General features: G+C 34.1%; 3 protein-coding genes across 7 annotated transcripts; 1 reads left to right on the forward strand and 2 right to left on the reverse strand.

Moving 5' to 3' along the window:
• Positions 1-5,679: 5,679 nt before the first annotated feature.
• On the reverse strand, positions 5,680-9,007 carry LOC118039132 (probable LRR receptor-like serine/threonine-protein kinase At1g14390). Its single transcript, XM_035045743.2, has 7 exons — positions 7,360-9,007; positions 7,123-7,256; positions 6,773-7,016; positions 6,490-6,683; positions 6,341-6,390; positions 6,140-6,251; positions 5,680-6,013 (listed from the first exon to the last, which is right to left on the reverse strand). The coding sequence occupies exons 1-7, from the start codon at positions 8,612-8,614 to the stop codon at positions 5,765-5,767; spliced, it is 2,238 nt and encodes a 745-aa protein (XP_034901634.1). The 5' UTR covers positions 8,615-9,007; the 3' UTR covers positions 5,680-5,764.
• A 4,919-nt stretch (positions 9,008-13,926) lies between these two features.
• On the reverse strand, positions 13,927-18,427 carry LOC118039049 (nuclear intron maturase 2, mitochondrial). 3 transcript variants are annotated; one of them, XR_004685873.2, is made up of 3 exons: positions 15,836-18,427; positions 15,113-15,663; positions 13,927-15,013 (listed from the first exon to the last, which is right to left on the reverse strand). XR_004685873.2 is itself a non-coding variant. In XM_035045617.2 (2 exons), the coding sequence occupies exon 1, from the start codon at positions 18,042-18,044 to the stop codon at positions 15,837-15,839; it is 2,208 nt and encodes a 735-aa protein (XP_034901508.1). In that variant the 5' UTR covers positions 18,045-18,427; the 3' UTR covers positions 13,934-15,013; position 15,836. The 3 variants fall into 3 exon arrangements, 1 of the variants encoding a protein (XP_034901508.1); XR_012168976.1 differs by having other exon boundaries at positions 13,928-15,013; positions 15,113-18,427; XM_035045617.2 differs by lacking the exon at positions 15,113-15,663 and having other exon boundaries at positions 13,934-15,013.
• A 2,985-nt stretch (positions 18,428-21,412) lies between these two features.
• Positions 21,413-25,514, forward strand: LOC118039088 (ras-related protein RABH1b). 3 transcript variants are annotated; one of them, XM_073408124.1, is made up of 7 exons: positions 21,413-21,758; positions 22,243-22,313; positions 22,982-23,070; positions 23,377-23,488; positions 23,804-23,894; positions 24,742-24,827; positions 25,026-25,165. In XM_073408124.1, the coding sequence occupies exons 1-6, from the start codon at positions 21,642-21,644 to the stop codon at positions 24,823-24,825; spliced, it is 564 nt and encodes a 187-aa protein (XP_073264225.1). In that variant the 5' UTR covers positions 21,413-21,641; the 3' UTR covers positions 24,826-24,827; positions 25,026-25,165. The 3 variants fall into 3 exon arrangements, with proteins under 3 accessions (XP_073264225.1, XP_073264221.1, XP_034901572.1); XM_073408120.1 differs by lacking the exon at positions 25,026-25,165 and having other exon boundaries at positions 21,414-21,758; positions 24,742-24,911; XM_035045681.2 differs by lacking the exon at positions 24,742-24,827 and having other exon boundaries at positions 21,418-21,758; positions 25,026-25,514.
• The last annotated feature ends 12 nt before the right edge of the window (positions 25,515-25,526 follow it).

The raw sequence follows: 25,526 nt of genomic DNA on the forward strand, positions 1-25,526 counted from the left end.
TATCCTAGCCAAGGTTATTAAAATCGCGATTTTAACACGGCACGAAAAGCCTTACACAAACTCGGATTATAAAAACGGATCGTAAAATCGTAAAATCATAAGGAATTTTAAAATACATTAAAAAAAAATTCATGTTAAATTAATACACACTACAAAAAAATAACAGCCAAGAACTCATCTTCTATATTATTATCCATTACAGGTTAGAAACTTACAAGTTACAACCCTTTACAACTCAAATCACGGTTAAATTACAATAAATCCATTCATCACAACTCAGCAGCAGCAGCACTACTCTAAAATAAATTACAATAAATCCATTCATCACAACTCAACAGCAGCATCATCATTCTAAATTCCAATAAACCCATTCATCACAATTCACAACTCAGCAGCAGCAGTCTAAAATAAATTACAATGAATCCAAATCCAGGGTAAGAAAAAACAGAGTCACGGAATCACACACAGTCACACACGATTAAATTTCAATCTAAATTTCGCAGGCAAACTCTCAAATTTCATTCTAAAATTCACAGTCACACACACAGGATTGTTCAAGTAAAAGACTAATGCCGACATTTATCTTGGCATCCCCAGTTCATTCCTTCAGAGCTCTTTAACTACAAAAAGTTGAGACAAACAGCCAACCAGTTTGAACTCCAGCATTCAAGAATTGATTTTAGCATTACAGTGCTTCTGGTGGACTTTATAACTATGTTGTGCAGGTATTGCTCTACTAGTCAAATCCAGGAAGACAAGAAAAAAACGGAATGGTAGCACACTAAAATATTAACAGAATATTAACCCAGAGATCTTACATTTTTTCTATGACAGTCACAGTAGCACACTAGAATATTAACATTGTCACAGTAGCACACTAAAATTCACATTAAACTGTAAAGAAACGGAATGGTAAGAAATTATTGCAGTGAGCAAAGAAACGGAAGCTTACCTCTGTTGAGTCTGTTCTGAGCAGTGAGCAATGGCCAATGAGCACTGAGCAGTGAGCACAGTCAAAGTTGGAGCCTGTGAATTCAATCAAACTAACATTAACATCAGACTAATAAACGGACAGGGACAAAAAAAAACCCACTTGAAGACTGGAGAAACAAGATAAACAGTGTTGTTGTGTGTTGTGTGCAGGAGGCGGTGAAACAAGATAAACAGTGTTACTTACCTTGTGTGGACTGTGATTCTCACAGTGACTGGTGAAAAGAACGTCGTGTCGTCGTCGATGATGGAAAAATAATGCAGATGAAGGGCGAGCAAGGGCTGGTGAAAAGAACGCCGTCGATTGTTGGCTGAGAGAGAGACTGAGAGACTGAGAGCGGGACTGAGTCACTGAGCCCTGAGGAATGTGAAATTTGGGATTTTCAATTTAGGGATTTCTGAGAACGTGAAGAGAAGAGAAGAGAGAAGACTGATTTCGGTGAAGAGAAGAGAAGAGAGCCTTCGATCTGTTAGAGCCAATAGGAGGGCGACACGTGGAAGCAACATTGAATTAAAATTTCCTGCGGGCAAACTCGTTCAATCGGCGGTGAAATCGCGATTTTATACGATTTCACCCGATTTTAACGATTTTACCCGATTTTACTCATTTCCAAGTTTTATGTACGATTTAGCACGTAAATCCTATATTAACTCGTAAAAACGTACGATTTTATGAGTTGAATCGCGATTTTAATAACCTTGAGCTCATCCATACCCTAGCAGCAAAAAAGGACTGCAGCAGCAACTTGAACTTTCCAAATCAACTTGTTGACCTATAAAGCTTTTCTGCGTCTTCCTTTTGCTTTCACGGGCAAATAGTCATCAAGATATCTGTACATACTATATAATAGGAATGCAATTTCGAAAGTCCATTTTCACACACATCTTTCATGAAGCAGCATCTTACCAAAGGAGACTCCACACAATTTAATTTTAAAACTAGATTAGGTCATGAGGTTTTTTTTTTTCAATTTTATTTTTGAGTTTTCTTTACTAAACAGCTGGGTTTTCTTTGGACTAAAAGAGTTAATCGGATCACATCAAAATAACACTAACATAATTTAATTTTAAATTTTAACTAGTTAAGAAATTATATTAAAAAATTTTAAGATTAAATTATTAGATTAGCTTTAAATAACAAAATCAAATAGTTATTTATAGTAAACCAGCCAGTAAACTAATATTTCCTATTCTATCATGACAATAAGTATCAGAAACAATTCTTGTGCGGACAACAAGTATAATTTTGGTGTTTTATCTTGGCCTATATGATGGGTTGTCTCTCCTGTTTATGGCCCTATATAATGGTTGTGTGCTATGTAGTATCTCACTTTTCAGATGTCGTAATATTTATTTTGCTATTAATAAAGTACGTCAATCTATGCATTTCTTCACTGGTATTTATTGGTTGGTTAAGTTCATTTTACGGTATCTTTGCGATACTTCGGGGTTTTCTAGAATTTATATAAAATATTTTTTATTTATAAATATATTAAAATAAATTTATTTTATTTTTTTAAAAAAATATTTTTAAGATCAACACATTAAAATAATATAAAAATATAAAAAAAAAATTATAATTTAAAAAAAATACGATCTAACCTCCTTTTTTAGACGTAGCCTTCCTCCTTTATTCTAGCATGTTAGTATTTCTTGTTCTAGCATGGGTCTATACATCGGTACCTGTATTCCTCAACACACCTTGGCGAGTTGATTGTGAGGAAGGCACCAATTTCAATTTAGTGGTAACTAATTAAAAAAAAAATCGGTTTTAATAGGATCAAGCCTTGATTTATCGGATTTGTAGTTTAATTTGGTTTTTTAATCGAATTTTTTCCAAGTCAACTGAATTTTTTAATCAACTGAATTTGTTCCAAGTAAGCCGATTTCTGGATCCACCTTTCGAACAACGTGTTAAATATTACATCTCAAATCTACAGTATCGTGAATTGATTTTGACAGTTTATTTTCATATTCTAATAGGGGGAAAATGCTAAACAATTGCATAAAAAAGGGGGTGCAAAAAGAACAAATGATGGAAAAAAATCCACATATGATTTCTTATGATAATCAATTACAGAGAAACGAGTCTAGAAATTTAATAAGAAGACGAGTGGGGACCGCCAAGGTTTCATTTTCAAGGTTTCTTTACTAAACGGCCGGGTTTTTTTTGGACCGGAAAAGTTAATTGAATCACAATTCCAACATAATTTAATTTTAAATTTTAATTAGTTAAGAAATCATATTAAAAAATTTTAAGATTAAATTATTAGATTAGATTTAATAACAAAATCAAATAGCCAGTAAACTAATATTTCTTGTTCTATCATGACAATAAGTATCAGAAACAATTCTTGTCCGGACAACAAGTATAATTTTCGTGTTTTATCTTGGCCTATATAATGGCTTGTCCCTCCTGTTTATGACCCTATATAATGATTGTGTGCTATGCAGTATATCATTTTTCACATATCGTAATATTTATTTTGCTATTAATAAAGTATGTCGATCTATGCATTTCTTCACTGGTATTTATTGGTTGGTTAAGTTTATTTTATGGTATTTTGTGACCCCTCATGTCTTTTTAAATTATGATAACGGTTTTAATTTAAAATATTTTTTTATTTATAAATATATTATTTTAAAAATATATATTTTTATTAAGGAATTCTAAAACGCGTAGGAAATTCACTGTAATAATTTTTTTTCTATAACAGTTTTTTTCATTGTAGCAAATTTATTTTTTTTGCTTTTGATTTTTTATTTTTGTTACATGTTTTTTTTTCTTTTTTGTTACCCAAAATTGACTTCTTTGTCTTTGTTTTTTTTCTTTTTTTTTTAAATTTTTTTTTCAAAATTATCTTTATTAATTTTTTTTAAATATTGAGCTGGTTGAAAATTTAACTACGTAGTTTTTTTCTTTAAAACATTGTAGATTGCTATAATATTCTCATACATTGTTTTTTTTTTTTTATGATTTTTTTCTTTCAAAATGGTCTTTGTAGATTTATTTTTTTTATATTAAGTTGGTTGAGAATTTAGTTTTATAGTTTTTTTTTTAAAATAATATGGATTGCTACAGTGTTTCCCCTACATAGTTTTTGTTTTGCTATAGTGTTTCCACACATATTTTTTTAAAAAAATTATATTTATGAAATTTATTTTTTCAATATTGAGCTAAAAGATAATCTAGTTTTAGCTTTCCCCACATGTTTTTTTTTTTTATTTGTTTTTTTTTTTTTCCAAAATTGTCAATTTTTTACATTTTTTTTTTTCAGAATTATTTTTGTTGATTTAATTTTTTTTACTATTGAACTACTTGAAAATTTAGTTTTTTTATTTATTTCTTTAAAACACTGTAGCTTTCCCCACGTGTTTTTTTTTTTCGCTTTTGTTTCCTTTTCTTTACATGTTTTTTTTTTTCATTTATTTTACCCAAAATTGACTTTTTTAAAAAAAAAAAATAGTCTTTGTCGTTTTTTTTTTATATTGATCTGGTTGAAAACTTAGCTTTGTAGCTTTTTTTTAAAAAAAAAAAAACACTATGGATTACTACAATATTAGATTTTTTTTTCTTTTTAATTTTTTTAATGATTTTTTTTTTGTTTGTTAATGTTAAAAATTTTTTATTTAGTTATCAGATTTTCATGGATACGGATCTCGGGTTTGATGGGTTGACCCGATTTAACGAGTTATTTTTTTCATTTAGTTTAGTTTGTTAAAGTTAATTTTCTTTCTATTTAATTATCATATTTTCATACTTTCATGACACGTATCCTGGGCTTGACGGGTTAACTTGGTTTGATGGGTTAACCCAGTTAATTCTAGGTAAACCCGTCATTTTTTTTCTATTTAGTTATCAAACTTTCATGACGTGAATTCCAGGTTTTACGGGATAACCCGGTTTAAAGGGTTAACCCAATTAATTCATTTTTTTTCTTTTTCTTCATTAGTTTTTTCCTTCCTGTTGAATTTTTTTCTTTGTTTTTTTTTAACTAGTCTATTTAATTATCACACTTTTATGACATGACCTTATAGCCAGACCCACATCCAATATTTTTGAATCCGGTGTTACAATCAGGCTCATTTAAACTTGGATCATGTAAGTTTAATTTTATTATTAATATTATAAATATTACTTTTAGGTCAGGCATTGCAGCCAAACCCAAGATTCTTGGATATGGCCTTGTAAAAAAACCCAAAATTTTTAAATTTTTGTTTTTTTTAATATTTTTATACAAAAAAAAATGACCCGTGACATCACGGGGTCATGTGTCTAGTTCATTTCTAAACACAGTTTTTATCCTTTGTTCTAGCATGTTAGTATTTCTTGTTCTAGCATGTGTCTATACATCGGTTGTATTCCTCAACACACCTTGGCGAGTTGATTGTGAGGAAGGCACCAATTTCAATTACAGGTAACTAATTAAAAAAAAGTCGGGTTTTAATAGGATCAAGCCTTGATTTATCGGATTTGTAGTTTAATTTGGTTTTTTAATCGAATTTTTTCCAAGTCAACTGAATTTGTTCCAAGTCAGCCGATTTCTGGATCCACCTTTCGAACAATGTGTTAAATATTACATCTCAAATCTACAGTATCGTGAATTGATTTTGACAGTTTATTTTCATATTCTAATAGGGGGGAAATGCTAAACAATTGCCAAAAAAAGGGGGGGCAAAAAGAACAAATGATGGAAAAAAATCCATATATGATTTCTTATGATAATCAATTACAGAGAAACGCAGTCAATTACAGAGAAACGAGTCCAGAAATTTAATAAGAAGACGAGTGGGGACCGCCAAGGTTTCCACTGGTACTCGTCCATCCTTCTTGAATTTGAATGGAATACTGCAAATTCCAAAGTACATCTTCTATTGATGGCCGAGTTCTTGATTCTTTTTTTAGGCAATTAATGGCCATTTCAGCTGCAGTTTTTAGGGATTCATATGCAAAAGTACCCCGTGTAGATGGATCGACCAAGGCTTGTAACTTCGATGGCGCTTCTGCCAAGCCTTTTTCGACCTGTAAATTGAACCCAGAAAAAAGAAAAAAAAAAAAAAGATTTAAGCAGTAATAACCCCATGATCAGCACCGCATAATGGCAGCTCCAAAATAATGTTACCAGATTTATATTGCACATGTATTTACCTGTATCCTTAACTCGTCCAATGCACGGTTGGATGTGACAAGCTTACCCGTAATGACTTGAAGTAAAATGACGCCCAGTTGATAGACATCTTCTTTTTCTGCATTTTCAGTACTGCATGTAGGAAGAGGACTCAGGCAAGATGACCTTGATTATTCAGTAGTATGAAGGTGTGAAAAAATGAAAACAGGTGGAAGACTTGCCTGTTGATATTGGACGCATCTTTTCCATTGAGAGGACTCTCCGAGCCTACCTGCAAAGTTCAAAAAACGAAGCAAAATAAACTCAGAAGTGTGAATCCAAAGTGCTTCAAAATATGAAGAATCTCAAACCTCAATCCTTCTGCCCTCACCTTTGATGGCAGGGGAATCTTGTAGTCACTTAATTTCGCAGTAAGAGTATCATCCAACAAAACATTCTCAATCTTTACGTTGTTCCCAAAAATGCCAGGAGCAACTCCAGTGTGCAAGAACTGGATTCCCCTCGCAACGCCAATGATAATCGCCATTCTTTGCGGCCATCTCAGAATCTCCCTTTTTCTCTCATCTGTCGTATCAAGAATCTCAGTTACTTTAGGCTTCAGAAAGACAGCAATGATTCAAAAAAAAAAAATTAAGTGATGTTTACTATTTTACCAGCTAGGTAATCTCTTAGAGATCCGTTGGAGACGTGTTCAAGGACAATAAATACTGTGCCAGCTGTGCTCGAATGATCCTGATATGTGACGATGGTGTGTCCGAGAATGCTGACCAAATGCAGATGCCTCAGCTTTGACAGTACCTCAATCTGCTGAATCATGCTTTGAGGCAAATTCTTCTGCTTTAGTTTCACACATTTCACCATGACTTCTGAACCATCTATGAGCCAACCTTTATAGAGCTGTAGATTACAGTACAGAATAGCATTTAGTTCAAAGAACTTTGTTATTGATGAGCTCTAGTAGCTATGACATGATGTAAGCCCATTGAAAAGTTTTGAATCTTACTTGTCCCTGGGATCCTTCTCCAATAAAATTCAATGGATCAAAGTTGTTTGTTGCATCTTCCATTTCCTCCAATGTGAAGGCGCGATAAGGCGGAAGCCCTATTGCCGCCGACCTCATCGTCTGAGGCACACGCCCTGTGGAAATTCATATCGTGCGTAAATTTGAAAATCCAATAAACTAACTTCACATGAAAACGCAAAGAGGAGAGAAAATCAAATGGTAGCTAGGCGGACTTACTTGAATCAACGGCTCTGCGAACAGACTTTTTACTGGCAACAGACCTTTTACTGGTAACAGATCCATCAAATATGCTATATACATGATCATCATCTGTTGTTGCTTTTGATCTTCTATTGATCACACAAATCAGGAATCCAAGAACACCTGCAATCCCAAGAACACCTCCAACAATACCAAGAACTATTCCAAGTTTGATAGTGGAGGACTTGTGCTCCTTACTTTTAGATGGGGGCTTCACAGCCAATGCTTCTTTATTGCAGAATGAGTAAGGGTGCTGGTAACTTGCATTTTTACCGCCAGACAGGCAATTCCATGAGCTAATGACTGTCCGAGTTGAAGTGTTGGTTGCAATGCAGGAAGGTAGTTTTCCAATCAAAATGTTGTGAGAGATGTCCACAAATTGAAGCTTAACACTGCAAGATATATTTGTTGGAAGAGCCCCGCTTAATTGATTCTGGGCTAAATCAAGAGACTGAAGTGAAGGAAGAGAGAACAGAGCAGGTGGGATTGGTCCGATGAGTTTGTTGGAAGAGATGTCCAGCTGCTGAAGCTGATTGAATTTCTTGATTTCTGAAGGAATAACAGATCTCAAGGAGTTGTTCTTCAGGATGATGGTAACAAGATCGTTACCTAGCGAAGGAAAGGTTGGTCCAAGATGATTGCCACCCAAATTTAGCTCTTGAAGTAGAACTAAGCTTCTGAGATCTGGGACTGTTCCGTTCAGCAAATTGTGAGCCAAAACAAGACTGGTGAGATTCTTTAACGACAGAATATCTTGAGGAATCTGGCCATAAATGAAATTATAGCTGACATTAAGTGCTTGAAGAGACCAAAACCTGTTAATCTTGGTAGGCAAGGGACCCCACAATCCCAAGGACACAAGTGACAACACCTTCAAATTTGAAAGCTTTGTTAGGGTGGTGAAGAAAGCATCTATGGAGAAGTTGCCAGACAAGGTATTTTGTTTTGGGCTGTTGGGAGATGCAGAGGAGCTGCTTTTGTTTCCAACGACAGTTAATTCAGTTACATGACTATCTGAGCAAACAACTTTGAGAGAAGGTGAGGGAGGGAGATAGCAAAAGTTGGTCCAGTTATTCCATCCTTGAAGAACCTGAGGATATTCAAGGAGTTGCTGAACCTGGAAAAGAATTCCTGTTTCACTTGGAGCTAGTTGTCCTCTTGCAATCGAGACTTGCATGACAATCAGAGTGAATAGAGCTGTGAACGAGCAAGAGAAACTGGAGATCCGCATTTTCTCCGTTTCTTGGAAGTTTGAAGTGGAAATTCGAAACCTTAACCTCGAGATTCCATGGCTTCTGTACTGGATCAGTTGCTAGCTTAGCTTAAAAACTCACCCTCCCATGATTCGAGAGTAGCATTTTTTATTGTATTTACTCCTGCAAACGAGCTCTCAACACCGTGCATCACTCTGACTCTGAATTCAATTCAAGCCATTTTAGTTTGCCACGTTTATTGTTTATTATCGTAGACCCGCGAGTACCGAGCGCCTGCATTCACGCACCATGCCACGAGGCCTTCGTGAGACCTCAACTCTCTCTTCTTCTTCTTTTTGCATGATCAATAAATAATTAAATACCTCAAATATCAAAATGTCAGTGTCAGCAATGAATGTATGCAAACGACGTACCACACAAAAATCTCATGGTTTTAAATTTACGTACATGACCTCGGGGTTTGGGTGTCGGTGAGCATTATTGTTTGATTTGTTTTAATTTGAATCTGAGTGGAAAGCAGAAGCAACGGTGTCCCTAATCATGAACTACTTGTCATGTAACGGCATAGCTAGTTCTACCTAATCTATTCTTCCCTTTTAATTTACAGGAGGACGCTGTCGTTTCCACCCTCTTTTAGCAATTAAATATTATTTTGGATTTTGGCCACTCTTTCTGGAATCATGTACAGACACGTAAGCTTTGGGACACAACGGTTAAAGCATTCCTGGATTCAAATGGAGAAGAAGACAAGGCAATTAAGCTAATTCGAAGCACGCAGCTCCTTACACGGGCACGTGACAGAGTGGTTGTAAGATGTGCCTTGCACGCGTGGGATGAACTGAGGCCCTCATAAATCATCGTCCGAAAGAAAACTCCTACGAATTAATTGTATTCTAAGATAAAACAAATAGCCCGTGAAATGATTTCGTGTATATGCAACGTAAAGCAAGCAAACTGTCAAGGTATTGGTTAAAAATTAATGGACGTGGAGATTGGCGAAGGAAGCATGGTGGCTAGGTTTTTTTATTTTTATTTTTATTTTTATTTTTATTTTGACTTTACAACTACTGAAGCGCTGGATATATGAAAGTGAATTGTAATGTGATAGGCAGTTGAAATGCACATGGTGTGCCTAGAATCCGTAGAAAAGGATGTCTTTTAACAGCAATTAATGGGCAGGGGAAAAAATAGAGATTTGAATAATGTAAACGGTAAACTTGTCCGTTGAATGTCCTTGGAGTGCATTTGCTTTCTTGATAGTGTTTTTTTTTAGGTTATTATTATTGTGAAAATAATTGTTTTTTAAAGTTTTTTTTAAATACATTGAAAAAATATTTTTTTATTTTTTTAAATTTTATTTTTTTTATTAATGAAAACAATTTAAAAAAATAAAAATATATAATTTAATTTTTTTAAAAAAAAAAACTGAATAAGCTCATGAGAACATTCTCATTTTAGAAGCAAGGTTTATTATGCAAGTCCAGAAGTGACGTAAAAGAAAAGGAAAAGATGGTAGAAATAAGTTTATGATGGCATTTGGTGAAGAGTGAGACACGATGGAATATCAAACCATTTGGATAAAGCTTAATAGGTAATTTTAGTTAAAATGGCTAAAAAACTCATTTTAGTTAGTTAGCTAAAAAATATTATTACATTCATTCTCTCTAAAATAAAGAATTGTTAATATTATTACATCTATATGATTATCTAGATCTCATAATTTAGATAACAGATTTAATAAATTAACACAAATTAATTTAAATCGATCTAATATATTATCTTTTTAATATATATATTTAAAAAAAAATATTATTTTAATCAAATTATATTTTTATTGGTTCTTTGAATTATCTTTAAATTTGACAAGTCAACCCAATCACATCCGATTAATCCCTTCTAATTTTATTTTATTTTTCTTTGCTAAGAAACAATCAACATAAATTTTTTACATAAAGGCAATGATCTAATCTGTGTGCTGTGCGGGTTCCCCTGTTTATTCTAAACTGCTCCTCACTTGATTCTAACTAACATTAACATTTTTAGCCTGCAAATGGGCCAATTAGCATCTTTTCTCGATGACTTTGTCTCAAATTTGGACAAAAATGAATACATAATGCCACCGGCGTCTTCCACCAGAAATGTTTTTGGTACACCGTTTTCATGGATTATGAAGAGCCAAAATTCACGTACAAGGAGCATCAGCTACAGGATGCGTCTGAGCAAGTTGAAATAACCCATTTTTATTCTCATTTTCCAACATCAAACCAATGCAAAAAATAAAATAAAAAAATCACTAACAGTTCTTGCACCGCCAACCTGAATCAAAAGCCACCACACTGGCACCTAAACCAACTACAATAGTCGTCAACCTAACCCTCCAACTCATCAGAATCAGCCATTAAACCACTCAACCACAACCTTAAACCACCAAGATAGCAGCCGCCAACATAGCCTGAAGGAAACACCACACCAACCGGCAACAGTAGGAAACGACAACTGGCTCGAGCCACTCACAACCGCTAAGTTGATATCCACTCAACCACACCACTAAACCAGTTAACCAGAGACAACACCAACAGCCACACTAGCACAAACAACTAAACCCCCCTCAAAATAAACCATAAATTATAGCCTTTTCCACCCAAAAATCAAATCGTTTTCAGCCTCTTTTTTTTTTTTTTGTGCAGGTTCAGCGTCGGCGCATGAGATACGCATCGGCGTTCCCCAGCACTACCAGACATGCCAGCGCTTGAGACGCACACGCCGACACAACCTCATCCTCTTCCAACGACCAGTAAGGGTAAAATAGTTATTACCCCTTTATCTTTTACATGGATATTTGAAATATTGGGATCCAACCCATTGCTTAACAACTCTAAGGATACGAAACCGCTGAAGATTTAATTTTTAGATTTGATAACGTTGGGATCAATATCTCATAATGAGGTTGGGAGAACAGGTGACAGCGAGATTATTCAATGTGTAATTGTTTGGTCCAGTATTGAGATTTTATGAGTGGAAGTGTATGTTTGTTCGTTGTGAAATTTTGTGCAAGATAAAGATTCTCAATTATTTCCCTTTTATTTTATTAAATAAATATTAGAATTATTTTCATATAAAAAGTAATTTTCGCTTTTCTTAGTGTGATTGTTTTGGGTGTATATACAATAATCTCGTGTGAATCTTCGAGGTGGCGGCGGCCAACAATGATGCGTGTTGTTTCCGAACGTTTTTTTTTAAAAAATTTATTATGACAACCAATTTTTTAGACAACAATTTTCTAGTACGGGGTTTATATCATTGTTTTTTTTATCTAAAAATAAGCTCGAGAATCATTATATCTTTAAAAAGTCTTATCCCTTTGAAAAATATTGAAGACAGACTTTATTTTTAAAATATATATTATTATTATTATTATTATTAATATGAGTGTTCGGCTAGTTTGTGCATACCTCAACTAATTTCACGGGTCATAAAATTAATAACAATGTAAATTTTCAATGTTCATCATATTAACAACTTCGGGGCTCAAACTTAAAATCATAAAAAAACTAAATTCTTTAATCCTAAATTTTTATTATTAAACTAGATAGTTAAATTAATATCCTCGAACCTAAGGGTGCCCTGACAATATATTTTTGATCCACTTCTTCATCTTACCAATAAATTATTATCCTTCTCCAAGTCATCTCCTAGATTATAACATTTGATTTTATACCAAAAAAAATAATCATGTAACTATTCTTTTAACCTTTATTTATAAATATTATTGTTTAAAATTTTTTAGGTTGTGTTTGTTTCTTGAAAAATAGTTTTTAAAAAATTATTTTTAAAACTTTCTTGTGTTTGTTTATTATTAGAAAAGTTGATCAATGAAAAACATTTTTCAAAAGTTATAAAAGATTTAGAAATGTCATATTATTTGCTGATTATATCAAATTTGGTCCTCAAACTTTTGATTGCTATATATTTTTTGTTTTGAATATTTGTTTTTCAATTTCATCCCTTAGAATTTAATTTTTGTATTAACTTTGGTCCTCATTTTTATAATTGTTATTTGATTTTCTCTTATTATTTTTTAATTAAATTTTTTTATCTATCAAATTTGATCCCCATTCTTTTTATTGTTAATTATTTTATTTGAAATAATTTATGAAATGTTAATTATTATTATTTTAATTTTTTCATCTTTTAATTTTTATTTTATTTTTTAGATTTAATCTCTATTATTTTGATTATTATTTATTTTATTTGATATAATTTATAAAATTATATTTTTTTCAATTTTATTCCCATTCAACCTTTTATTTTGTAAAAAAAAAAATTTGTTATTTTAATAAATTTGAGAAAAATAAAATATTAATAAATTATTTTCCAACTTATTTTTCATGACATAACAAATATTAGAAAGTGTTTTTTAATTTATTTTCCATTACACTACCAAATATCGGAAAATATTTTCTCAAAATTCATTTTTTCAAAATTCATTTTCTAAAAAAAAACTACTTTCTAGCAAGCAAACAAAACTTTAATATATATAAATATTTCTTCAGGATTTTTTCGGTTTGGGGGGTGAATTTCTCCTAATCACAGGAAGTAAATCTAGGTTGGGTTAACATCACTTCATAAAAGCCTATCAAAGTGAGTAAACATCTTCGGGCCATTTTATAAATGATCAAAATAGAAAAGGCAAAAGCCTAATTAATCATTATTAATTTTTGCTTGTATTTTAAATGTGAGGATTACATCCTATTTTTTAAGCTAAAGTTTCAAATGATTATCATAGATTTAAGAGTTTTTTTACCTTTGATAATAAACACGTATATACTAGTTTAGACAAACTTTTAATATGTAAATATAATATATATTTTTTAACATTAAAAAAAAATAAGAAACAACTTATTTTAAATAAAATGTATAGGATATGATTAATATCTTCTCTATTATTTAGTCAATCTTTTACCTAAAACCTCTAAAAATCAATTAGAATTTTTTAGTTTCTATAAAAACTAGATAGCAATTTTTTTTTCTTAACATTCCCCCTGTTTTCTATCAATTCATCGAGATATCCTTATCGACACAAGCCACATATGAGTGATTTCTTGAGTCATGGTCGGTTGATCACTTGAATGGGAATAAAATTCAGTTTTCAATTTCAAATACAGCCCACATTGTAATTTAATTAAATTACTTATAATATATTCTTAATATTTGCAGCAAAAAAAAGGGTGTAATTTACTTGTAATATCTTACTTTTACTGGAATTAATTAGAATCTTTGTGTTAAGAACAAACTGGTATTTATAAGAAAATATGTTTTCTTTTATCCTCCTCTACTTTTAGGACAGCCCTTGTTGCGTGCATGTATTAAGCTCAACTGGACTCAAGAAATACAAAAATGAAATTGGTCAAACCATAATAAAGAAGCACACAAATTGAGAGAGAGAGAGAGAGAGAGAGATGGGGTGTGAGGGTGTTGAAGGCTTACAGAGAAAACGGAGAGTAAACAAGGAAGCAGGCAGTGACGAAAAAAACAATAGAAGAGCAAAAACCGACTGCAAACAAGGATTGAAGCCATTAGCATGCCTAGCTCGACAGCCTGAAATATCAAGTGCGGGATAGATAACAAGTTCAGGATTAGATCTTGCATAGAATCATCCAAAGATCTCTCGAACACATCATCAAGATGCAGTCAGTGGACTCTTCTAACTTCGAAGTTGATTAAATATATTTATATAAGAATCTTCATGTTCATTAATCGTAGCTGATTTAGCTTTGTTCCATGGAGGAAAAGCCATTCTACTTTGCTATCTCTAAACAGTATGAACCCGATTACAGAAAATCTTACCTGGTAACCACAGAAAAATCAGAAGTTGCCTTACATTTCTGCAACGGGAGACCCTTCTTTGCTTCCTCTGCTACTTCGGTTTTCTAATATCATGACCACAGCCCAACAGAAACTGGTGCTCTTTTCTTCGTTATTACCACCACTTAATGAGGGAAAGCTGATCCGTCAGGATTGCATTTTAAAGAGGAAAAGCTGGTCCATCAGAATTTCAAACCAGCATCACAATGTAGAATTAATTGAGGTGAAATCAGCCCGTGTTCTCCAATGCAACAGAGGAACATCGTTAATCCTCCAGAGTTTTTGGATCTTCAATCTTGTATATTAATGTGATGCCTTCTCCTGATCAGGTATCCAATTACATGGAAATAAGGTGCAATCAGTCTTGGACACAAGAAACATCCTGGTATACTGAAGCCTGTCAATTTACTCCACGAGAACCATTTCTAACAAATTGTGGTGCTCAGGTGAAGACTCGACAGATGAAAACTCAACCGAGCATCATCAAAGAGCTATCCCAAGTAATTGCGGTCCTATCACTAGGAAATTCCCAAATGCAACACCACAGCCCCCTGAGTTAATACAAGATCAGAATCAGAACCAGATAACTTACATTTAATGTCAGAATCTAGAATCCTAAATTTATAACAAAACAAATTATAAATTCTCACCCACGGTCATCCTTGGAGGCATGTAACTATTGGCCATGGTGTTGCAGGATCTTGAACCCAATGAGAGCTTTTATGAAGTCACCAAATTATGTGGGTCTCAACATTTGCACAGATTAAAAATAGGACCATATGTGCATGATAAACAAGAAGAGCAACTGAAATAGTGAAACTCAATATACAATTCTAAGATATTAGAAATTGTGGGCCAAACTTCAACATATCCCCCATGAAATTGGTCAGCCGTTAATAGGATGAAATACACAAATCTCGGAGGGGTGAAGGCATAGAAGAAAGGCAAAGAAAGCTAAGTAGGATTGAAGCCATTGGCATACCCTACCATTCAAAAAAACAGTTGTAAAGGAATTTTTACGACAACTCTGCAATAAGGAATGCGGGATAGATAATATGTGCAAAATGGGCTCCTGCTTAGTCATTCAAAGATCTCCCAACCTCATCTTAATGAACCACAACAAAGCAAATAGATAGGCCCAAAGCAAAACGCAAAACCAACATCAATGAAATAGCTGCCAGCGCGAACTCAATGGTGTATTCTGCAATTTAAATTGGCTAAGTTTATTTAAATTTGTACAAGAAGTTCATATTTTCTTATCATAAGCGATTTGGCGCATTGCAGAAGAAACCATTCCACTTTGCTTCCCCTAAATGTAACAGTCCAATTACAGAAAATGTTGCCTGACAAGCACAGAATAAAACAACAATTACCTTATATTTCTGCCACATCAAACTCTTCTTCATGTTCTTCCTCTTCTTTGCTTCTCTGATCATAACTATCACGATCAGAGCCCAAGAGCAACCGTTGCTCTCTTTCTGCCTTATTTCCAGCACTTTTTATGAGGGAAAGCTGATCCATCGAAATAGCGTTTCGCTTGTAGTTCCAAACAAGCATCGAAATGTAGTCCTGCGGTGAAACCAGACCTTGCTCTCTCATGGTAAATCGTTGATCCTCAAGAGTTTTTGGATCATCAAGCCTTATATATTCAAGCAATGCCTTCTCATGATCAGGTATCCAATTACTTGGAAATGGGGTGTAATCAGTCTCGGGTACATGAGACATCCTGGTATACTGAAGCCCATCAATTGACTCCGCGAGGCCCATTCTTAGTAAATTGTGATAATCAGGTGAAGACCCTTTCTTCTCCTTCAAAGGACGACTCAAATTCCGAGAACCAATCTTATACACCTTTGCACGTGAACGCAACTTGTATTTTGCAGCATAAAGCTTTGCAAGTGAACCCCTTATAATGTAAGAACAGAAGTTCACAATTTTCTTCCGATTGTCAGCATATCTATACCACTCAACCATTGTTGACAAAAATTTGTTCATTTGTGCATTGGTGTGAGCTTGAGTAGCATGGAACATCCGGAAACAAGGCTGTGGGTCTGGATCTCTGTCCCCTTTCAGAAAGTTCAACTTCCTAAATTGCTTAATGCATTGTTTCAAGCTCGCTGTGACTGACAAAAGGGTGCCCACACCTTTTTCACTAATGATCTTCCCACCAGTGGCAGTGTACCGTAGAGTTGGATACACAACTCTTCGGCACAACACATGATCAAGGAACATTATACCTTTAGTTATGTGCTCGATCGGGAGGTTCTCATTGTCAAGCTTAAGCATGTATTTCTGATCAACAAACTCAATCAATTGCTTCCTCAATGTAGCTGCATCTGCTCTAGGTCCTCGCATACCAATCAAAATGTGACCCCCATGTCTAACATAATCCATCTTCCTAGTTTTGTCTGGGCCACTTGTTGGCACAAATTCTGGCCAAGATGTATTCCCCTGTTCTGCTTCCCCTTCTGGACTATTCCATATGACATCACTCTTTGAAGGACGATAGAACTCCTTAATCTTACCCTCCATCCAACGGTCCAATTCATCTAAGCAGATATTAGCCAAAAGAGGACTGAGAATCCCACAGTGCCCCCATGAAGGAACCTTCTCTGCCTCCTCAGGTGCAAACCCAAAAAAAGTGTCTAGCCAGTATGGATCTGGCTTCGGCTCATCCTCTGCCAAAACCCTCTTTTTCTGATACTTCCTCTTCGTCTTCTTTTTTGGCTCTTCCACACGACTAGTGATCACAGGAGTAGTCAATGCTGTCTTTATCAAATCAATCACTTTCTTATCCCTCACATCCCTCATCAAAGCACTTATCACTAACCCCACTTTCATTCCATCCAAAACTGTGCTCAAATCCCCTCGCATATACCACAAATACCCTGCAAAATTCCTCCTAATCACCTTCAACACCGTATGTGCATTTCTACCAGGTCTAAAAGCAAATGACTTCTGAGAAAACCGTGCTTCATATATCGGCTCCAAAATCATAAACAACACCTCCTGAACTATCTTATCCTGAAATGCCGCCGGTTGTGTAGTTGTCAAAATTGCCTTAATCTTCCTCTTCGACAAAGACTGATACTCAGTCTTATCCTTCGGGGACTTTATAAAAAAATCCAACCTGGCACCCCACTTAAACCTATTATCAAGAACCGCATTTTTAAGTGCTAACAAGTCCTCCAATGCAGACCTTTGTATGGCGCTGCGGGGCATATAAGCTCCCATGTCATCAGCACACACTTTCTGATAAGCCAGTACCCATAATTCAAACCGGCGAAGATAAGCTGTCAAATTGCTCAAAATTCTATCCGGTTCTCGAAAATTCTCTATCCACATTTGAGAGCAAACTGAGACACCATCTTCCTTCATCAGGTTGGATGGGTCATCAGGGTCCGGTGCACGCCTGTGCACCGGAGTGAACGATAGTAAACGAAAGAAAGCCAACCCATTAGTCCTGGGGTTTAAGCGATTGGATTGAGTGTACAAAAAGGTAATGCCGGTGGCTGTTGTGGTTGGGATAGAATTGGTATTAATGAAAATCTTGTGGGTGAATATTGCAAGACGACGATGCATTTGGAGATGGTGAAATCAAGAACCACCCTTTTTTATGTGATTTCTGGGTTTATAATCAGCATTAATACAACAAAGGTGAACGACAACTATGAGAGAAAATGAGTAAAACCGAATCCAAAATGAGCTGTCTGGCTATGCTACTCGAAGCTAAATTATCAGAAAGTGAGAAAAAAGAGTTAAAAAAACTATCGAGTTTTGAGTTCTTACAGAAAATTGAAGCAACCAACCCCTTGTTATGATGTAAAGCTTGGATACGCCTTGATCATGAGATGAAGCCACTCGATTAGTTTTAGGGAACTGGGTCTGGGTGTTTAAGGCAGAGGAGACAGTGAAGAGAGAATTTGAGAAGTAAACCCAAACCCTGGCTAAAACCCTGAAAAGTGGAAACTTTCTGCTTCCATTTTGGTTAAGGGCTTCGCACACGTCCTTCAGAGTTGGTTGGATCAGTGTGAAAGAGTAACTATAACTGATCGACCCATCATATGCTGGGCCCATTGGGGTAATTATACTCTCAGGCGGAGCCCATCAGGAAGAAACTTCATTTTCATGCTAATAAACTGGCTAGGAAATACCATCACAGTTTTAAAAAAAAAAGTGAATAATTATTACAATTACATTACATTACAAATTGCAATTTCAATTTTCATGAATTTATATTATGTTTGCATGATTTTAACACAGATGACTTTTTTCAATTCGCATGTAATGTTTGCGGTGTAAAAAATGCAACGACGTTCAATAGCCCCTTAATTTTGTAAAATAGGATTTGATTTATTGATTTTAGAAAATTGAAACAACATGGATTAATATTGAAATAGCCAAAAAAAAAGTTTCCCTTCTATCACTTTGGATAGAAAATTATAGTTTGGTCCCTGTGATTTTAAGATTCTCCTTTTTCATCCTTTTTTTTTGTTTCATTTTTCATGACAACTTCATTTATTTTATATCTTGATGTCTAAACTTTGAGATGAGAGAGCTATTAAAAATTGGGAGAGAGTGTAAACCCTCTGTTAGAATTTTCCAGGCTAGTAAAATATAAAAATTTTGGTCTAAATGTAAAACAATAAAATAAAATATAAATAAGAAAAATAGAATAACATTGATGTAAAACTCGATTAAAAATCTCCTTTGGCAAAAAGTTTTTGAAAATTCAATTAGATTATGAATGGATTAAAATCAAAGAAAAATCAAGTTTAAAAGAAGATGGGTGAAATTGAACGAAATAAAGAGATAATGTAGCATTAAGTTATTAGAAAGAAAGTGTCTAATGAGATAAAATAAAAATACAAGAAACAATAGGGGTCAAAGTGTGAATAAAAAAAATATAGCACGTATAAATACAAACTTGGCAGAAAGCCAAGTTGGCCGGCCACCATAGGGAGATAAAGAGAGGAGATTTTACCCAAAAACAATCATAAAAAATTACCATTGATTTAGATTAAAGGATTAAAGGTAGTTGGAAGGAGATTTAAAGCTTGATTTTATTGCTTATATTCTTCCAGATTCTTGAAATAAGAGGTAAGGAACTTTTCTAATGAGGTTGGTGTTTGATACTTTTATTTAATGGTTTATTTAGTCAAGTAATTGTAAATTCTTAAAATATTGTATGTTAATATTTTAATTGTAATACATGTTAGTTATCTTGTAACAAAATTATTGCCTGACAATATATAGTGATACTAGTTAACCTATAATAGGACTAGTGTCCGGCAATGAATTATGGAAATAGTTAATCAATAATGGACGGTAATGAACAATGAAAATAATTAACCCGTAATGAATGGCGAAACTAGTTATCCGGTAATGGACAATACAACTAGTTACCCAATAATAAAACTAGTGTCTAATAATATATTAGTGGTATAAATTTATTTGATGACCAAAATATATCACCTAGCAAGATGGTTCAATAGGACTATAGAATTGCTTGAAATAATGAATTAAGACTATGATATATTATTGGAGTTGGCTTGTTGTTTTGTATGTCTTTTTATGTGGTTTTATTTACACCTATTGTTAAATTAATTTCAGGTACATTGATTAAGATATACATGGAATCAAGTCATAAAAAATGTGTGTTTTACGTGAAATAACTAAAAACAATTATAGGTGAAAATGCCATAAATTAAAAAAAAGGAATGTATGAAGTGAATGAATTGATTAACCTTGTCTAAAGTTTCATAGGTGTTTTGATACCCCTTGAACATGCCAACTTGCATGGAGAGAATGGTATACCATATGACCTAGTTTAGGGAATTTGAGATAATAATCTCTAATGGTTGATAGTTACCTTATTTTCTAATATTATAAAATACAAAATTATCTTCAACTTAACCAGATTATCACAAAAGAAAAAAGAAAGAAAAAAGATGAAACGACCATTAGTTCCAAGTTTTAATTCCAAGTTTTAAAAATCATGATCCCAGGGGTAATAAAATAAAGTTAAAGGTTTTTTGATTGGGCAACTTGTTTATAATGGAAAAGAGAGAGAAGAAAAGAAAAAAAAAAGATTTTCAAAACCAAATTGCCATACAAACCATCACATGTCATCTTATTAGAAAGGGGGTCGCCATGAGCTTTATAACACCACTGCATATGGCCAATTTCCTCCACCTTAAACTATTGCACAAATCACAACTTTTTTAATCTTATAAAATACAAAATCATCTCTAACTTGACTTGAATATCACTAAAAAAACCATGAGAAAAAATAAAATCAACTCTTAGTTCCAAGTTTAAAAAATCATAATTATGAGGGTAATAAAACAAAAGGATGAATCAACCCTTAAACTTAAGTTAGATTTATTTTGATTTTGAAGGTATTCTAGTTATTATATTGTGCAAATAATAAATAAAAAACATTGTTGTCCTTAATTAATATAACAATAACTAATTGGTTCCTAAGAAATTACATTACTGCTCCCAATAACTAGGTTAATAGTTTCTTTGAAAAGGATATATACATAAGTTTTTTATTCTTGTCCACATTGAAATGTGTCTAAGTATACAGTGAATTCACTACCTTATATAATTTTATTTTAATTATTATTAGATCCAGTTTAGACTTGATCCTTAAAAGTTAAAACTTGGATCTGGATAAAGTTGTCATGTGGTCAATTTAGATCAATCCTAAAATAATATTATTTTAGACAAAAACTAAAAAAAAAAATCCTTAATAATAATCTAGTCAAGGCTTATATAGGTTTAGCCCGGCTAACTGAGTCATGAATTAAAACCTCCAAAATAAATCACTCGGATTCAGTTATTTCAATATCCAAAATGATTTGACATAAAACGTAAGACGGGTAAGGCATCTTATCAGCAAGTCATTGTAACGTTACCGAGTTTAATAAATATGTTGTTAAGACCCCATAAGAACCGAAACAATCAAAACTTCAACCCGACCCGTTAACAAGACGTCAAATACCGATAATCAGTCTTCTCTTCATAAGAATTTCTTAGCTGTTTGCACAGCTCAATCACCAAGCACAAACACTGTACAATTTAAAAGCAAATACTGACACCTATAAATCTCCATTTCTCACCGATTTGGTTAATCGACCATCTGACGGATCTCTGAAAAAATAATAGAAAAAAATGGCTCCAGTCTCAGCTCTTGCAAAGTACAAGCTGGTCTTCTTGGGAGACCAATCAGTCGGTAAAACCAGCATCATCACTCGCTTCATGTATGATAAATTCGATAACACCTACCAGGTAAAACCTAGATCATTATTATTTGTTTTGCCTCGGACTCAAGATTCATCTTGTTCTAAATCTGTTTATTTTTTTGTGCGCTGATTTGTATTGTTGTTTTCACATACCCTTTGTTTGGGTTTTGAAGTTACTTATTCTTTGAAAGATCGCACTATCGTATAAATGAACATGATAATTTTTTTGCGAGATCTTTCTTTTTACAGTCAAGGAAATTTGATTATTTTTGGGGTTCTTTTATATATATATATATATATATATAGAATGTGGTGTTTCGTCGTTAGAAAATCGTAATTATTCTTTGTTCTTGTTGATGCATAATCTTTTTTTTTTTTTTTTAAATTCTTGCCTCGTTTTTCTTTTTCTTGGAAGTCATTCAGATGAGGTGGCCGATGTTGTAGTTACCTATAGTTTGTTTCTTCATGATTCAAAAGTATTTAGCCTGTGCTGCTGATCTAACTTACATGTATCTTGAACTGATGAACAGGCTACCATTGGCATTGATTTTCTATCAAAAACCATGTATCTTGAAGACAGAACTATTCGTTTGCAGTTGTGGTTAGATCCATCACCTTAACAAAGTGCAATTTTGTTCTTGTTCTGAGAAAAACAATATGCATAATCCTTGGACATGAATCCTGCACTGAACTCTTGATTCACTAGCGGGGTTGTATATATTCAGTTCACCATGCAAAGGATTAATAATGAATGGTTATTTGCATATAGATACCAGTACCATGACATATGTGACAATGCAATATTGCGCTCCAAGGTGATGGAACTTATATGATGTGAAACAGACAAAAAATAATGCTGTGGTCATCGAGGATCAATTTTACATTTGAATACATGCATAAATTTTATATGGCATAAGCTTTGTATTGAGTAGAATGAATGGCAATTCATTGAAGCAAGATAAATCAAGAGTTGACACGGCACTGCCTTGTGAAGGATAGGTATTATTAAAAGTGCTAGAAATGGAGACGTGCACATTGGTAGATGTCAGGGTCCATATTACTGTCACTATTTTCATGAATATGATTGCAATATTTGTGCATAAGCCACTTGACATATGCACACGTACCTACTTTTTTGTATATATAGTTATGTAAACACGTGCATGTATTATTTATCCTGATTTTTTTAATGTTTGCGTGTTTTACTATTTCTCATGACAATTTCTCCTTTGTGGATGGTTGACTCTCTGCTAATCTCTATGCTTGCAGGGATACAGCTGGACAGGAGAGATTCAGAAGCCTCATTCCAAGTTACATTAGAGATTCCTCAGTTGCTGTCATTGTATTTGATGTTGCAAGTATGCAGTTTTTTAAAGCAATATCATCATCGTGATTGTTTCCTTACTGCTTTGTCATCTATCCATCTTAAGTAAATTTGTACTTCAAGAGATCAAGTAAATTCACCTGTCTCGTTGCTAATTCCCTGATTGGCATGTTGGTTTTGTGAAGTCATAAACTTGTTCGTTTATGTGCTTTTATTGTAATTCAGTCTCATTGGCTTTTCCCCCCCTCTTATACACATTAAACTAACTTCCAAACTATTTGTCAGGAATAAGGCATTGATGTTTCATGGATGTTTCCTAACTTGATAGTCCATGTTTTAGGTCGGCAATCTTTCCTGAACACTTCAAAATGGATTGAAGAGGTTCGCACTGAGAGGGGCAGCGATGTCATCATTGTCCTTGTTGGGAACAAAACTGACCTTGTGGAGAAGAGGTGAATGTTTATTGGCACTAGACTGTTAAGTATTGCCATGATCAGTGTGGCTTGTTTATGATGCTTTCTGTCTACTCTGGGTCACAATCTCTCACACACACAAGTAAAAGCACTGTTTCTGAAATTACTTTCTACTGGTCTGCCATGATCTGTTTGATCTTAGCCACTCATGTTGGCTTGTAAATTTGTGGTCGGAACAAATACTGACAGATCTGAATTATTTGATGTTTTCCCTTTCTGCAGTTTGATCAATTAAGTCTTCGATTTTTCTTGCCTCATGTCCACTAACATTTTGCTCTGTGGATGATTTGGCAGGCAAGTTTCTATAGAAGAAGGAGAAGCTAAAGCTCGTGACCTTAACGTCATGTTTATCGAAACTAGCGCAAAAGCTGGTTTTAATATCAAGGTTTGTTCTATAGCTCATGCTCTCCCTCTATACTACCTCCTGGTGATGTTGAGTTTTTCATGAGCCTAAAATGAACACAATCATTCTGCCTAATATCTTCTATGAGTTAATGGCTAATGCTCTCCAAGAAGAGGGTAAAAAGAAAGAAAGTTCGGAGCCAAATGAAAAATCAGATGCAGGTCCATCGCATGCCTTTTCCTTTTCAATCTATTGAGGGTAGATTACGAGCATGGTATTTTTTTTTCCATTATCTTTGTGATCATGACATTTTTAATTCCTCACGAAGTTGTGCAATGGGTTCTATGTCTCATCTCTGCCTTGTTTTGCTTCAGTGAACCTATTAGAAAGTAGGCTTGCATAGAAATTATTTTGTTGGCCAATTAATCATTCTCTTTTGAATAAAAGAACCATGCTCCAAACCTGGCTTTGGATTTGCTTAAGTTACAAGATCATGCTTGTTGATTCTAATTACATATTTAAGTAACTTTTTCCCTCTGTTCTGAAGTCTCAACCGGACATGGTCCCAATGTCTGCCTTGTCTAATGGAAGGGATCTTTACATGTCTGGGATATTTAAGAGAAGGAAGGAAATCTGATTGATGGGCTTCCCATCTTTCAGTTAGCCATCTCTTGAAGGTGTCCATCATTGCCCAATAATATGCATTTAATGGTTATTTGAGCTACATCTGAACTCAACGGTCCTATATGCTCCAATACTGTTTATTGATTTGCTTAAGCTCTTACAAGATCATGCTCTTCCATTCTAATTACATATTTAAATAACTTTTTCCCTCTGTCCTGAAGTCTCAACCGGACATAGTCCTGATGTCTACCTTGTCTAATGGTAGGGATCCTTACATGTCTGGGATATCAAAGAGAAGGAAGGATTTCTGATGGATGGGCTTCCCATCTTTCAGTTAGCCATCTCTTGAAGGTGTCCATCGTTGCCCAATAATATGCATTTAATGCTTATTTGAGCTACATCTGGACTCCACAGCCCTCACCTCCCCCCCCCAAATTGGATCCAATGCTCCTTCGACGTGACTGCTGTTTTTTTATTCAGCACATATTAGTTTACATATTTATTTACTTTTGGTATTGTCTCTTACTTCATCGATGAAATTTTGTGCAGCCATTGTTCCGAAAAATTGCTGCAGCCTTACCAGGAATGGAGGCACTTTCTTCAACAAAGCAAGAGGACATGGTTGATGTGAACCTAAAATCTTCCGGTGGAGCTTCATCCCAGACACAGCCTCAGGCAGGGGCATGTGCTTGTTGATACCTTGAAACTCTTAACCATTGGTACGATTGTCCCTGTTGGAACAATATTTCACTAATATGTAAATGACTGGCATATTTCTGTCCTTTTCCTTTTCTATTTGCCATCCCATTTGGGAAGCTTTTCCTCTGTGCCTGGGGAACTCTTTGGTAAAACTTGATTGGTTGAGAACTAGGACTAGAAAGATTCGTGGTTGGGATATTCTTGTATTTCTTAGGTTGGTTATAGGGTCATAGGTTGTGGGATATGCAGTGGAATTACAGTTTTCAATGGACTTTTCTTTCTTTGTTATGTCAAACGACCTAATAATATTCTCCGTGCAACACATGCATATTGTAGTTATGATTTCTTCCT

The sequence above is a fragment of the Populus alba genome, chromosome 1 (genome assembly GCF_005239225.2).
Source record: "Populus alba chromosome 1, ASM523922v2, whole genome shotgun sequence".
NCBI lineage: Eukaryota > Viridiplantae > Streptophyta > Magnoliopsida > Malpighiales > Salicaceae > Populus > Populus alba.